Raw genomic sequence first — 17,045 nt, 5'->3', positions numbered from 1 at the left:
AGCTGCAGAAACTGAGCTAGAGGGCGCGCGCAAGCCCGAGCTCAGTGGTTTTCATCCACTGCAATATAACATATTCTCACCATTCTGTGGCATAGAAATTATTTTTTTTTTATTATTATTTATTAATTCAATTTCTTTTTAAAAAATTAAATCAATCAGGAATTTAAAAAATAATTCTACACGAGTATTATTACCACGATATTAATAAATGAAGAAGATGAACAAAAAAAATATTTTCTACCTACGGTTTCATGATCGCTATATCACTCAGACGTCAATTAACTTTTTAATTTATAGTTTACTGAAGAGAATAAAATATTCATTAAAAATAATAAAATTACATAAATATAAAATTAAAAGTTTGACGTGCGCGATTTCCAAAACAATGTTTAATAATTTATAATTGAATAATAATAATAATTAACAGTGAAAGGATAAAAAGTTGAACATTTTATTTTTTATGAATTTTATTCATTATTAAAAGGAAAGAGTTGTTAAAAATTATATCATAAACACACAAATGAATTAACCAAAATTTTTCCTTTATTAAAAATTAGAAATAGATTATAAACTGATTATTTGTTACTATGAATGGTGAGAGAATTAATTATTATTATTATTCAATTATAAATTATTAAACATCGTTTGGGAAACAGCGCACGTCAAACTTTTAATTTTATGTTTATGTAATTTTATTATTTTTAATGAATATTTTATTCTCTTCAGTAAATTATAAATTAAAAATTTAATCGACGTCTGAGTGATATAGCGATCATGAAACCGTAAGTAGAAAATATTTTTCTTGTTCATCTTCATTTATTAACATCGTAGTAATAATACTCGTGTAGAATTATTTTTTAAATTATTTATTTATTTAATTTTTTTGGAAAGAAATTGAATTAATAAATAATAAAAAAAAAAAAAAAAGAATTTCTATGACACAGAATGGTGATAATATTTAATATTGCAGTGGATGAAAACCACTGAGCCTGGGCTTGCGCGCGCTCTCTAGCTCAGTTTCTACAGCTCTGTTACCGACAGCGTGACAAAATGTAAACAACAAATTATTTTTTTTTTTTAATTAATTTTTTTTACGAACATAATAAATCCCGACAGACTGGTTTTAGATTTTTCTGATTCAAAATTTATCGCCCTTTAATTTTACACCAGCCGTCATAGGGATTTACATTAATAGATGAAAGTTTTTTAATGAAAATACACGGTGTTTTGGCATCCCTAATGTTATTTTATTATTTATTTAAAATACTCGGCCGAATTGAACTTTTTTATTATTATTTGTGACCTACGGAATTTTTTTACGTATAATCAATAAAAAAAAATCCATTTATTAATCTCTCCCAACAAGGCTTAAGAGTAAAATGACTGTGGACTATTGCTCTCCAACACTTTCTTTAAATTGGCTTCAGAATACGGCAATAGTTTGAAGTTAACTTGTGGATAAGGTGGCTATCAGGGTATAGTCAGTTCTGTAGTGTTAGTACATTCTTTCCTATATCAACTGGGCATGTATGACTGTTACATATATGATGCGTTCATGATCTTACCTTTTTAAAAAATTCAAGTTATGATTTTTAGACAATGTATTTTCAAATTTTATTCATATTTTTGATCTTTCATTTTATGAGCATTTTAGTAGCATCGAACGAGTGCTGAACAATAATCGTAACAAAAAAAAATTTTTTTTGAGTTTATTGGTTTCTCGGTTTTTGAATTTTCTAAGAATTTGTCCGTTCTATGTCTAATTTCGCCAATCGGCCAACTTCATAGCTATAATTTGATGCCAAACTAATTGCATAAAGTATATGAACAATTGATGAATGTTAACTTGCTAACAGTTTGGAATCAACTTTAATTTTTTATTTGACTTTTAAAAATGAGTTTCAGATTTGATTTATGCAAATATGTTTATACATGACATAATGTGGATACACGAAAAAAAATTTTCGTATGACTATTGCCATGCTACTTATTCTAGAAACTACTCTTAATCGAGTAATCTTGGGCCATTACGACTTTTGACTTTTGAATTACGAAATTTTAGTCTTTCAGTGAGTAAAAATCAATCAGATTAATTTTTACTCATATTTACGAGTAAAAATTACACCCAGTGGCTGTCTTAATAAATTCTCTTTAGTTCAATTTTTACTCGTCGGTTATGATAAAAAGTTGATGATTCAATTTATAAAATTTATATTGAATTACAATAAAAATTACAATGAATAGGCTGAAATTACCATAAAAAATTTAAAAACCATCTAATTGCCTAAGAATATGAATTAATATAAATATTTTGAAATGGAATGGAAAAAAAAAATTACTCGTATTCTGATGAAAAAGAAAAGATACAAATTTTTTTTTGATTTTAAAATAAATATTAAGTTATAGAGAGATACAGAGATCGTCTTTTTTCCAGGCCTACGTTTGTGTACGTAACATGTCAGTTGTCGCGAGCAAAATAAAAGACATTTAATCAAAGCCGATATTAACCGACGATTACTGTAAAAGTTCGGCATTCTTATAGTAATATTACTGCAGTAATCTGGTAACTCTACAGCATAAGTGCAGTAAGCATATGGCATAACTGCAGGAAAAAAACTGGCCAAAATAACCATTTTGATACCAAATTATTACGGTAAATTTACGGCATTTGTATAAATCCCGAAAATTTACTGCATTTTTACGGCATTCGCGAAACTGCGAGTGGGAGACTACTGAAATATTATTCTGCAGTTTAGAGTAAAAATTACTTCCATAGATTAGAAAATTTATTCGAGTTAGAAGCAGTTTTACATCAAAAAATTAATGGGTTTAAAAGAATAATATATTGGGGAGTAAAAATTAATCGCATGGAGTAAAAATTAATAGATTAAGATGAGATATTCACAATAATCGATTAAATGTAAGACTTTTAAAAAATTACTCAATAATAGAGTAAAACATAGTCTAGCAATGTTAATATTTAAACAAAAAATTTAAATTTAAAACAAAAAATATCAATTTTTTGCAATGGCCTAGGATTACTCGAAATTACAGATTAATTTTTATCAAAAAATTCTTTCCGTGTAGTTGTCATTGACTATCGGATTTTAATATCGTTGAATAAATAATAAACTGTGTCTTAATAACATTTTAGGTAGATTTTTTAAAAAATCTAGGTATTGTATTTGTCCTCATGGTCGATTTTTCAAGTAATTTTGTCATAGCCTATCATAATTAGTTGAATAGAGTTCGAAAATACCATTCGTTAAAAAATTTATATATGTATATATATATATATATATATATATATATATATATATATATATATATATATATATATATATATATATATATACATACATATATATATCTGTAATAGAACCAAGTTTTGAGGACACGATTGCGGCTACAATTCTTATCTCATCTTGATGAAATTTTTTACACTTATTCTATAGGCTATTATCACGGTTAAGTTCGAAGATGGGCTAAATCGGTCAATTAGTTTAGAAATTATGGCTGTTTGAAATTTCCACGATTTTTCGAAAAAATTAGTTTTTATCTACTGTCATGTTCATATAATTTTAAAACTAATACTCATAGATAACTTTCATAAAAAGTATCTGAAAACTTGTCTAATAAGCTTTAATTTATGACCTCAAACTTGTTTTGACCATTTCTTCCAATAATTTGATAGATTTGAAAATTTTTATGGAATCAAAAAATGATGAAAATATGGTTTTCTTTCCATATAACTTTTGCATGTCCCATTATAATCCAGTTTCGTCAGTTGTATTTTATTGTGCACAAAATAACCTGTAAATTTCACAGCTATTTTATATTTTAAACGTATTTCTTTTATTACTTATGATGTATCAAACGTACCCCTAATCCCGATAATTATCACTGCTCTTGTCATTACGATAGCGCCCACAGTTCTTATCGGATCTTAATGAAATTTTTTTACACTTATTCTATAGGCGATTACCTTGATCAAGTTTGAAAATGATCTGAATCGTTTCAATAGTTTTGAAATTATGGCTGTTTGAAATATTCATGATTATTTGTAAAAATCAGTTTTTAATCACTGTTGAAGCTCATATAACTTTAAAACTAATATTCATAGACAATTTCCGTAAAAAGTATCTGAAAGCTTGTCTAACAAGCTTTAATTTATAACCTTAAACTTTATGTTTTGACCATTTCTTCCAATAATTTGATAGCCTTGAAAATTTTGATGGAATCAAAAATGTCGAAAATATGGTTTTTATTCCACATAACTTAAGCATTTCCCATTATAATCCAATTTCGTCAGTTGCATTTTATTGTGAACAAAATAACCATTAAATTTCACAGCTATTTTATATTTTAAAAGTATTTCTTTTATCACTAATGATGTTTCAAATGTACCTGTACGCTCCATGACTGACATTTTCACTGTTTTATGATACTTTCAAAGCATTGAAAATTTTTTTTAATATAGAAACATGCATCTTTCATGGTTTTAAGTCTTAATAAATTATGAACTACACATTAAAATCTATTTCCATTAAATTTTTCTTTTCGCTAATAATATAATCTTTTGATTTGTTTGCACTGGAAGATAATATTTTGTTGATAGTAATACCGTTAGGTGATAGTAACCATTTAAAAATTAAATAAACATTGTAGACTATGAATATAGCAATACTTTATTTGCGAAGAGTTTATATTAATATATTATCTATACAATGTTTTTTCAAATGAATTATCTGAAGTTCGCCGCGAAATTTCATACCATGACTACACACTTACATGCATCACAAGATATTCATGTACAAAATTAACTTATTCGATAGATTAAGTAAGAAATCTACCTTCCATTTCAGCTACCGAATGGTCTTTTTTATTGTTATTGCTTTATTTATATTTTAGAAATCTTTCAGACCGATTAATCGTTCTACCCTGATTAAACAAAACGATTTGTGACAATTAAAACTGTTTTAATCGTCACAAATCGTCATGAATCGTCAATTGATGATTAAAAACGATTAAATTTTTAATCGTTTTAAATCGTCGTAAATCGTCAATTGATTATTAAAGAAGATTAAAAACGATTAAATGTTTAATCGTTTATAATCGTCGTGAATCGTCAACTGACGATTCGAGAGGATTAAAAACGATTAAGTTTTTAATCGTTTGAAATCTTTGCGAACCGTCAATTAACGGTTCACGACGATTAAATTTTTAATCGTTTTTAATCGTCGTAAATCTTCAATTGACGGTTCGAGAGAATTTAAAACGATTAAGTTTTTAATCGTTTTAAATCGTCGAGAATCGTCAATTGTCGATTCGACAGGATTAAAAAAGATTAAAAATTTAATCGTTTTTTATCTTCTTTAATAATTCATAGACGATTCGTGACGATTAAAAATTTCAAGTCGTCATGAATCGTTTTTAATCTTCAATCAGAACCAGAAATGACAATATTATTTTACGATTAAAGACGATTCATGACGATTTAAAATTTCAAATCGTCATGAATCGTTTTTAATCTTCATTCAGAACCAGAAATTATAATATTATTTTACGATTAAAGACGATTTACAATTTCAAATCGTCATGAATCGTTTTTGATCGTAAAATAATAAATCGTCTTTTGACGATTTAGGACGATTAAATCTGAAAATCCATGACGATTATGATGATTAAAGACGATTAATGATGATTTAATTTTTTATCGTTTTTTATCGTCACAAATCGTTTTGTTTAATCAGGGATGTTTAAATAACATAGAAACTTTTTTTTTTTTAAGTATGGAATTTTCTAACTCATCAACTGATCAAAAGATTAACACAACCAATACTTATTCTTGTTGAAAATTGAACGCTCTTCAAAAAAGGTCTCGGATAATTTTTTGATAAATCTAACCGTTCAAAAGTTACGTTTTTATGGAAATTTTATTTTTTTTTCTAAAATTAATTTATGAAAAATTAATTTATAAAAAATCATTAAATAACATTTACATTTTAAAACAATCTACAAAAACAGTCCTATGACAGTTAGCGATTAGATTAATAGCTTTGCTCTAAAAGTAAAAAAAAAAAAAAAACGTGAAATTTATCATAAATTTAAATTAAAATTTTAATAACTTCTGAACGATTAGATTTATCAAATAATTATAAGAGAAAGTTTTTGCAGAGCGTTCAATTTTCTATAAGAGTATGAATTGATTGTATTGATACATCGATCAGTTGATGAATTATAAAATTCCCAACTTCAAAAAAAATTTCCTATGTTATTTAAATTGGAAATCTTGTTTAGACGAGCGCAAGCTCCGTTACTGAGTTAGAGGGCTCTATTTGGTGGCTAATTTTTTTTTTTTTTTTTTTTTGTTACACAAATTGCATTTTCGTATGGGACCAAAAACAAAATATTGATTTTATTTGGCACATTTTGAAAAATATATTGCAGTATTTAAAAATATTAATTTTATTTTTTTTTTATACATATATGTATAAATATATGTGCCTATATATGCATAAATATACGTTCATATATATATGTGTAACTATATTTGCATATATGTATGTGTATATATAAATACATGTACATACGTTACTATGTATGAATTAAATTATAAATTTACATTTATAATTAAAATATATGTAATACATATATGTTCTAACTTATAAAAACTTATATGTCTGATAAATTATATCAAAACTTATCATGCTATATATATAATGGATTATATAATAAATATATGGCATCCATATAAAAATAGGTATAAAGAAACATATATCGTTTTTGGCCACCTATATAGTCCCATATTTTTATATATTTTTCCATATATACTTATCATATATGGTATTTTCATGCGGGATAAGATTCATCTTTGCTTTGATCAAAATCTTCACCCATAAATCGATTATTAGCTTTTGCATATCGATTTGTACATTGAGAAACACCACCTCTTATGCCTTTTTCAAAGAATAATCTCATCTCGGGATCATCTAATAAATCTAATTTTACATCTGTGAGCTTAAGCATAGCATCAAAAGCAAGTCCCGGTGCAGCGTAATAATGAAATGGATCTAACTCATATATTTTGTAACAACTGCTACGGAAATTCTCAAATATATCAGCCAGTAATAAGACGTCAGTTTTTAAATATAAATCGGAATATTCGCCGAGGGTATTTATATTAAATTTATTCCTAACTTGTTTGGCATGATTGTAATCTTCGTCTGAAATATCACAATCATTAAGTTTGGAATAAAATAATTTTTTGTCGGGTAATTAAGTATCGTCAAGCTTATCAATTGAATCAATGTATTCATAGGGAAATACACCTTTACGTATAGCTAATTGAAATCGCTGTGAGTCAGAATAATATTTTTGTGTAATTTTCTTATCACCATCGTCAAGATATGAAGCTAATTTTTCAATACTTGATGCCATAAAACGAAAAGAGTCTATAAATCTCAACTTCACAAATGTATTTTTTATTGACTTGGTGAATGCAATATATTTTTCTTTATTAATTGGTAAAATACTGATTTGATCATCGAAAACTGTAGATAATAACCTAATTATGAAATGTAAATCATAACCAGATAGATTATGAAAAATAACAGGAATAGTATGACTCCGTTAATAATTTAAATTACATGCATAATGAGCAGGACCTCTATATTTCCCCGTAAAATGACAATGGTCGCGGCACCTTATTTCACCAGTTGATTTAAATAATTTTCCACAGATGTGACAAGCTTTTGAATTATTATGATGATATTGTTCATCTGCAGTAAGTGGTAACATTTTAACATTATTTTTTAAATGTTAACTTTTCTACCTAGAATTTCTAATTTTCTTAAAAACCATATAATACAATCAACTGAACGATTGATTTCAAACCTCGATAAAGAATTGTCATAACTACAATGCAGGTAATAAGCAACACTGTTAGGGGCATGCCTTTGCGTATCATTAGTCTCAATCTCAAGCGTACATTCCAGATCAGTATATACTACAAAAGGTACAGGATCCTTATGCTTTAAATTTTTAAAACTTAACACTTTATCTTCATCTCGCTCTGGTAATCTCATTCTTACTTTGTTATATTTCAAACAATCTGGCTTGTGTTTCTCAAGTGAATGTTCAAATCTAAAATGATTTAAACATCGATCGCAAAACCATAATTTTGATTGACATTTTGTAAGCTGACTTTTAACTAATCTAGAGAGATTTTTAATTAAAGCAAAATGATTTATAGGTTGATAACTTTCAGGATTTTCGTCACCATCATGCAAAGTAATTTCTGTCTCGACCATAAATAAATGAATAGTTTCTTTAGTAGAACTATTCACACTTAAATATAAAGGAACTATAATATTATTATCCAAATTATCTTCTTTATTTTTTACAGTTTCTGATTCCATACCGTAAACGTTGATCTTTAAATTGTTAAGTTTTTTAAATTTAGGGATATCTTTGAGAGATATCGGAAATCTAATACCTTGATGGTTAAAAACTGCATCCACATGTTGATATGATGACACTCTTTCAGGGTGGTTATTTTTTGCTGGAAACAATGCAGCTTTGATGCACCAAAGAAAACAGTAGACATCATGATTCTTGATGTTTAGAACAGCCTTTTTGAGTTTGATATCTTGGGGTAGATTCACATATGTTGGAAAACCAACTTGCAGTGGAGCGTATCGTGATATATTTACAATTAAGTTTATAATTTCACTCAAACTCCATCCTGAATCTTTCTGATTGAATTCTTCAACTTTTTTCAATAGTGGCTCATATACACTATCATTGAACCAATCAGTAAGTGGAGTAGATAAGTAAATTTCATCGCTTCTAGTTTTCAAGGATTTATTGTCTTTTATAGTAACGTCACTTTTAACATTTTCAAAACCGCATAAAAGAGTAACGCTTACTTTTAGGTTTCCCTCATGTTTTTGAATATTACTAATTTTTTCAATTATCAAAACTTCTGCATCATTTAAAAATGCTCTCAAGTCAATATGCCCTCGGTTAACAACACAACCGGTCTTAACTCTATTTTGGAAGGCATTTTCCAAGTCCCGCCATTGAACAAAATTATTGGTATTGAGAGCACCACCAGTCACTGGCTTAGATAATTGTAAAAATTTATCACTATACCAACACAGAAGTGAGATGTTAGTTTGTAACTTTTTTTTTTCATGAACACTGCTTTTACGTTCTAATAATAATTTATTGAACTGTTCGCAAGTATCATTACAAATTCTTGTCCAAGTGTCACATTTCTCTTCACTCACAGCATCAAGCTGAGATAATAGTTCATAAGCTTGAGCTACTGTTTTAAGAACATCATTATATTCAGCGATAGACATTATGATGTTCTGTTACTGCTACAGTATTAATAATAATATATAATAATTGGAGTTTTTCACAATTAAAACGTGTTTAACTTAAAAATCAACTGATGATTCTTACTGAAAACTCTTTCTTATATAGACAATGATAAAACTTCTGACCAATGGGCAATCTTGAAGTTATCATTATTTATATCAATTCTAGAAAAACAATTTCTCTTTTAAATGTTTAACAATATGACACATTCTTAAAAAACTTTAATGTATAAATTTTTAGATAAGGGTACGTAAAAGGATGCATTTCATTTTCTTATTCAATGATATTTTGAGTTGTATATATTTATCGTTATTATTATTATTTTTTATTTCATGATTCATCTCCAAAAAATTTTCTAATTGAATATTTGGATATACATACATGTGTAGCAATAAATCACTTCAACATAATTACTCGAAATTACGAAAATAACTATTTTTAACGATTTCTTAAATGGTAGTTGATAAAAAGATTTTTTATTTATTGCCTCTCTTAACTGATTCCAAGAGATTAAAATAATCTAATGCACTATAATAATTATGTGAAATTATAAAAAATAATTATTTTTAATATGTTTTTAAATGTTATTTGATAAAAAAATATTTTTTTTATTGTCTCTTAACTGATTCAAAGAGATTCAAATAATAATCTGATGCACTATCATAATTATGTTAGTTTATATTTTCTCTATAGTGTTGTGATAAGAATCTTAGTGAAAAAATATTTTCCAACATTGCATTAAACGAAAACGTTTGCTACGTAAGGTATACTAATAAGTACAGATAAGAAATCGTTCAAATATAATTTAAACCTCTAATGAGTTATTTGCATTGGAAACGAAAGTTAGAAATTTTATGGGCTCTATACAAATAAGACCCTTATCTTACATAAACTCGAACGTATAATGACAATTTATTTTTAGTTGAAACTTAATAATCCACTAAAAATGCTACTCTATTTTATAATAGAATTAAAAAACTTACAACTGATTGTATTGATAACAATGTTAAAAAAATAAACGAATTATCACTAATTATCTTCTCTACAAATAACCATTAAACATTATATTCAACTTATTATTCAATTAAATCATAAATGTTTGTTGTATATGAGAAAACTATTTAAATTAGATTAAAAACCAATGAAATTGACAAATTTCTCATGTATCAAACTTTAGTATGTAAATAATCAGTTTTGAGATCTGTTGATATAGTTTATTTAAAAGCTTAATAATTTGTATTTCTTTATATGGAAAAGCTTTAATTATAATTTTATTAAAATTTAAATACAAAAATCATTAAGACATATGTATATAAATTTATTTAAGCATTGTTTTCATAATATATAAATTTTATAGAAAACTTTTTTTGGGTGGAGCTCAAAATTTATTTTAATGGTAGTGGAAATAGTGATAAAGTTTTCGTCAACTTTTCACCAAAACGTCACAGCTATTGATCATTACAGGATAATTATGGGTTGTCTTTATAGTAGTTAAGTAGGGATTTCTTGTATATAAATGGCTGCATTTTGATAATATAACATATCTTCTACTCAATACTTAAAAGTGTAGTGTGTACTAAGTGAAACTTTGCATTTTACAGTTTTTTTAATTAAAAGTGTAATGTGTGATTATGTAAAATTTTCAACTAAAAAAGTTTTATTTAAATTTCGTTTTGAATTATTCAAAGTATAGTGTGTCTTATCAGTGTGGAGCTGTGAATACTACATCTTTTGGTTTTCATTTCATTCTTCAGGGAAAAAAAAAATGTAAGTAATCTCATCATAATTATTTTTAAAAACTCTTATTATTATTATCTTGCTCTCGTTTCTAATTTTGATTAAAATTTTATAGAATACAAAAATGGGCAACATTATCACCTCATGCTACCATCCCTGATGAGTGGATCAACAGCCACTCACACTTCCTTATTTTTGAGGAAGTGGATCGTGATGTCGGGATGTGTCTGCAGAATGAGGATAGAGCCATCAAGTGTGAATGGTTGTGGGACTACATCTTCACCATTGGCGGTGAAACTCCGACCCGGAAACCACCATCAACCTGTGAATCTGAGTCGACATCGACTTATGATGGTATTATTATTATTATCATTATAATTATTTTCATTATTATTTGAAAAATTATTTATCTTATTTGTTTGTTTTTTTTTTTTTTTTTATTTAGCTGAAGCTGAATCAATGCCGGCGTTGAAACATATACGTCAGCAGCAATCGATGGGGATCGAAAGGCTCCAACAACTTTAGCAGTAGCAGCAGCTTCAGATGGAGCAGCTTCAGATTCAGGAGCAACAGGTGGAGCTTCAGCGACGTCAGAAGCGTCAACAATCGCTGGAAGCTGAAGTAAGACGCTTACGAATGCTGCAGAACCACAATGCTGAAGTGTTCGTGGAGCAAAGCCAGGCAATAGATTACTGGAAGCTCCAATTCCACCAACTGGAGCGAAACTGTTGAGTGCTGCTGATCCAGTTAAATAGGGAAGCTTATGACTTCGATAGACTTAATATGGAAGCTGAATTCGACTGATTATTATTATTATTATTATTATTATTATTATTATGAGTATTGTGTGTGTGTGTGTGTGTGTGTGTGTGTGTGTGTGTGTGTGTGTGTGTGTGTGTGTGTATATTACATTTTATAAGATTTAAATAAAAACAAATTTTTTTATTGATATTTTTTTATTATTATTATTATTATTATTATTATTATTATTATTATTATTATCTTTTAAATTATAATCTACATAATAAAAATTATTGTTATTATCAATTTAATAATAATTTAGTTTTGAAATGGCTAACTATTTATGACTAAATTAAGACGTTTTTGAAAACATTATAATTGGAATTTATTTTTTTATTCTAAACATGTACATATTATCATCATTAATATTATTAATTTGTGACATTAGTTTTGCTCTTTTATAAAGAATTCAAATTTATTATATTTCCCACCAAGATAACTAATAAATAAGTTTTGTTCTTCAACAATTTGATTAAATGATGGTAAAAGTGTTGAATCGTCTCGAATGGCTGTAGTAGCACGTTTTGGCAGATAAACAGAAAACTGATTGTCCAGCGATGCCACAATGCTGTCACCAAATTTTGTGTTAATCAGTTTCAATTTAGTGAGCTGGTATTCGCTATCGACATTTAATTCACCCATTTGCTTCTTAGGTAAGACGTCTTTCAGGGTTGCGGTTCCATTAATTTTTGTGAAATCCATTTTCCCGTCTGTCGAAATTTAAACCATTTTCAATGATATCATAATTCGAATTAGAAAAATAAGTAGATAATACTTACGAAGAAAATTTTTTTCTCTAAGCTGCTTTGAAGAACACATAAGCATTTTAACAGAAGGTTTTTAATAATTATAACGGGTTCACTGAGATATATTTTTATGCTTAACTTCACACACTACTACTTTTGAGAACAGTTGAGAGCTGGTGAAGAACTGTGAGAACTCGGAACGAAAAACACTCATTATAATACAAATCCCTACTACGATTTTGGTGGAAAAATGGGGGAAAAATAGACAAATATCAGATAAAAGTGTAAATTTTTAGAAAACAAATGATTCATTTGTTATAAACAAAAAAAGTGAAAGTTGCTAAAGATAAGATAAAGTAAAACATACGTTAATAAGTGAAAAACACGTCATATATTATAAAAATAAGCCCCCCCCCTCATCCTTCCACATATTTTAAAGTTTAATCTTAAAACATTTAAATAATATGAGAATAGCATACGTCATTTTCCCACCTAAATTTGAAAAATACTCCCACTCCAACGCCCTCTACATCCTTATTCATGAACCATATCAATCCCATACCCCACCCCATCATCCAAGCCCCAAACCTGCAGTATCAATCTCATACCCCCTTCCCAATCCCACATCCCCCTTCCCTTAGGCCCACTCCCCACCAAATGGACTAAAAAAACTGCTACTAGCGCCCTCTCTCGGGTACCGGTATAGAAGATCAACAGAAAGCGCTACTAGCGCCTCCTACCTCGACTGTCGGTATGGAAGATTACCCCTGCCCCTACTTATTCACGATGGTATTGCAGATCCCTGTTATAGGAGGGAAAACATCTCTGTATATCTACTCTTACAGTCATAAATAATTGGATTAAAAAATTCGTTTGAGAAAAAAAGAAAGAATTCACCTGAAAAAAAAATTTTTTAGATTCAGGTATTTATCGGATTTTTTTTTTTTTATGTGTAATAATGTTTTAGATTTTTGATAATTTTTATATAGAAGGTATTTGAACTTACTGTTAACTTTAAGTAATAATCAAACTTTAAATTAGTAAGTAATTGATTGATTCATCGATAAACTTCATGATAAATGTTGTTAATTAAAAACGTTGGATGGAGAAAAGTGGAGGGAAAAATTATGTCGGTGGGTTTTTTTTTTCTTTATGGGATTTACTTTATAACGTAAACCGTTTATATTTTCACGATGGAGACGTAAAACAAACCCGGAGTCGTATGTGGTCACTCAAGTGTATAAAAAAAAATTATAAATAACGATAATAATTATAACTAAAAATAATAAATAATTATAAATAAATTAAAAGTGTGCCTGGACCAGCTCCTCAGGCTGGGTTAGTGCACGAGGGCGCCAGCCCGTTTTTACAAATCGGACAAAACCAATAACAATCAGGGGAGAGATCACGGGACAAAATCTTGAGCGAGAAGGTATGCACCAAGCGAAATGACAACCAAACAAATATATAATGAATAAAAATAATAATAAGGAATAATTACTACTAAATATATCCAGGAAACAAACATATAAATATTGGCTATCACTGGGTTTCTTTTACGAAATTATTTAATTTAAAATATATTTAAATCAACTCAACAAATGATTAAAATACCCAAATAATTAATATAATTAATTCTTTATAATAAGATTTTATTAGATAATACTATGCTCATAGAAGCCAAATAATAATAATAATCAATTCAATTTAAATAATATTATTAAATTATCCACTGCGGAAACCAAATTACAAATTTTTACCCAATATAATTAATATAGATTGTAAACAAATAAAATAATACTTATCTTTTTCTTTATTTTATATTACTTACTCTGGGAAGAGAAAGACGCGGGTGCTCAATATATATTTGGCAACACTGGGTTGCATACCATTAAACTAGAAAATAAATTTTACCCACAGAAATAATATTTTAAGTACTGTTGTAAGACAATGAGCTACATACGCTATCCTTGTCTAATCTCCTAAGGACTTTACTCGACGCGTCTTCGTACATATGCACCTAAATGCCGTGACGGACGCCGAATATAATCAAATTATTATAACAATAACTCAGGTTCAATTATTTATCAATCATTTATCGCGATCCACTCTACTGAAGGACTAGCGATAGCCAATGCAACAAATGACGATATAATTGACTTACCGGCGTTGATAACAATTTACTTCTGGAACTTTTGGATAATACATATCACATGAACTGTATTTTTACTTTAGTATAACAAAATACTAATTATCAAAATTAAATGAACTTTTAACTAACTATTTAATAACTTTATTACGGCAACTGGGCCAGAACAATTTACTCAAAAATGATCACGGACAACAACACGTCCTACCTTTACAAAATCCCGGTCCTCTTTGATTATTTTTTCGTTGATTTTTCCGAGGGAGGGGTATTACTCCCGTGTTATCCCCTCTCATGACCTCGGACCCGAAATTTTCAATTAAAATTAAATATTTAAAGTCATGAAACGACCTGAGTTATTTTATAATAATAAAGTAAATAATATTTCCTATTTATCAACATAAACATAATAATTATTAACCCTTTAAACGATAACATAATAATTATTTCACTGCATCACGTGGCTGGAGAAAAATATTGAATTTTATCCCTACTATATGAACTTACACTTACTACGGTCGATATTTTTATGTATGCTCTATACACACGCGTGGTACTGACTGAAATGAAAATATCGATTAAGTACATAAATTGAAAATTAATTATCAGTACATATATATAAACATAATAAACAATAATATCAATAAATTTATAATTAAATCATACTAAAATAATCCATCATAATAATATAAATATTTAAATAATAATAAATGATAATAAATAAATGCGCTTGCTTTGAGCTAGGAGGTGTTGTCAAATTCACGGCGAGATGGAAAAGCGCGCGCAGCGATTCACGTTTGAATCGCTACGTGACGACTTTATTTGTTAATTTTTGTTTTTCGTAGAATATATTTGTTGATTATCGAAAAAATATAATTATTAACTAATGCTAAAGGTAAAGTAGTTACATTTTGTTGTGGAAGAATTAGGAATCTTTTGTTGTACCATTAAAATTTTTTTGAGTTTACCTATTATTTTTCATTAACTAATTATTATCAATTCATACAGTTAATTTTTCCCATGATTAATGGAAAATTTTGTTTATCTATTGAGCTTACGATTGAGTATAAAAAGTTAATATTTTTAATTACAGTATTATCAAGTGTCATTAAAATATCATAAATCGTCATTTCCTATTTTAAAATTTAAGCTGATTTTTCCAATAAGCATACGTAGACACAACAAAAAAACAATGGTATGTTTAGATTTTGCTCGAGGATAAAACATAATTAGTTTTCTCTTTATAAGTTGATACTGTAATTTATTTATTCATTATGCATATTTCAATGATTAACTAATTTTACTCAGTAGTTGTTTGATAACTTACTATTCATTATTACTTATAAAAATCTTAAGTCACTTTGAATTTAGATAATTTTTTAATGTTTAACTTTGTTGATTATACATAATTTATTCTGTTAAGCACTCTGTTTGAAAATTCTGATCTAGTCAGATTAGAAACTCTAAACCTCCTGTTGACTTCCGATATGATTCCGATTCATAAATTTCTGTTCACTGAAAGACTTTTTATTGTACTACGAGCACATAAAAAAATCGTGGTATTTTTATTTTATAAGCAGAACATTCTCATTGTATGTAATTTGTATTCTAGAAAAAATTTGGGATTACTGATGTTTGCGTACATAAAGCTCGTTGCTGAAAAAGGTAAATTCGAAATTGTGCGTACTTAACGCATACCTCAGTATCGTCCTCCTGTAATTAAAAACAAGAAATATCAAGTCTTATATGACAACGACGTAATAAAGGAGGCTCTTATTCTTTTAGTTAGAGAAATGCACTTTTTTTCTCAGCTTAAAATTACGTAAGTATCTTTGTTACTCTTTATATCATTTTTATTATTATTGTTTAGATTCAGAAGCTGACATGCGTACAAGCATTTCTAATAGAGGCAGAGTAACCGTTCCACCGGCCCAGTACTGTATAACTAGTTCTGAATTAAGCGAGTTTGAGGACCCTGATAAGCAATTGAAAAAGAAAGACAGTGAGAAACCTTCAGTCGACATAGTTCCTGTTGTTGAGGAGAAATTGAATACGCTATAAGCATTATTGGCGGTAATTCAATTACTTTGAATTTTTGGTTGCTGGATTTTAAGCAAGAATAAAATTTTAATGTTTTTCAATCGATTTTATAATCCGTTTATTTAACTTTGAACTACATTATTATTTGTTTTCGTGACTGATTATTGCTTAAATTTTCCAAGTAGAAG

General features: G+C 27.8%; 1 protein-coding gene across 1 annotated transcript in view; it reads right to left on the bottom strand.

Annotated features, from left to right (window-relative positions):
• Positions 1–16,120: 16,120 nt before the first annotated feature.
• The window catches only part of LOC103576994 (probable ATP-dependent RNA helicase DDX20), a 143,739-nt gene continuing 142,814 nt past the window's right edge, over positions 16,121–17,045 (bottom strand). Inside the window, exon 6 of the mRNA XM_014440128.2 lies at positions 16,121–16,530. Within this exon, the coding sequence (XP_014295614.1) occupies positions 16,443–16,530 (88 nt within the window). The 3' untranslated portion in view covers positions 16,121–16,442. The remainder of the gene's footprint in view (positions 16,531–17,045) is intronic.

Source organism: Microplitis demolitor, chromosome 4 (assembly GCF_026212275.2).
Source record: "Microplitis demolitor isolate Queensland-Clemson2020A chromosome 4, iyMicDemo2.1a, whole genome shotgun sequence".
NCBI lineage: Eukaryota > Metazoa > Arthropoda > Insecta > Hymenoptera > Braconidae > Microplitis > Microplitis demolitor.
This window is presented reverse-complemented; position numbering and strand designations above follow the sequence as displayed.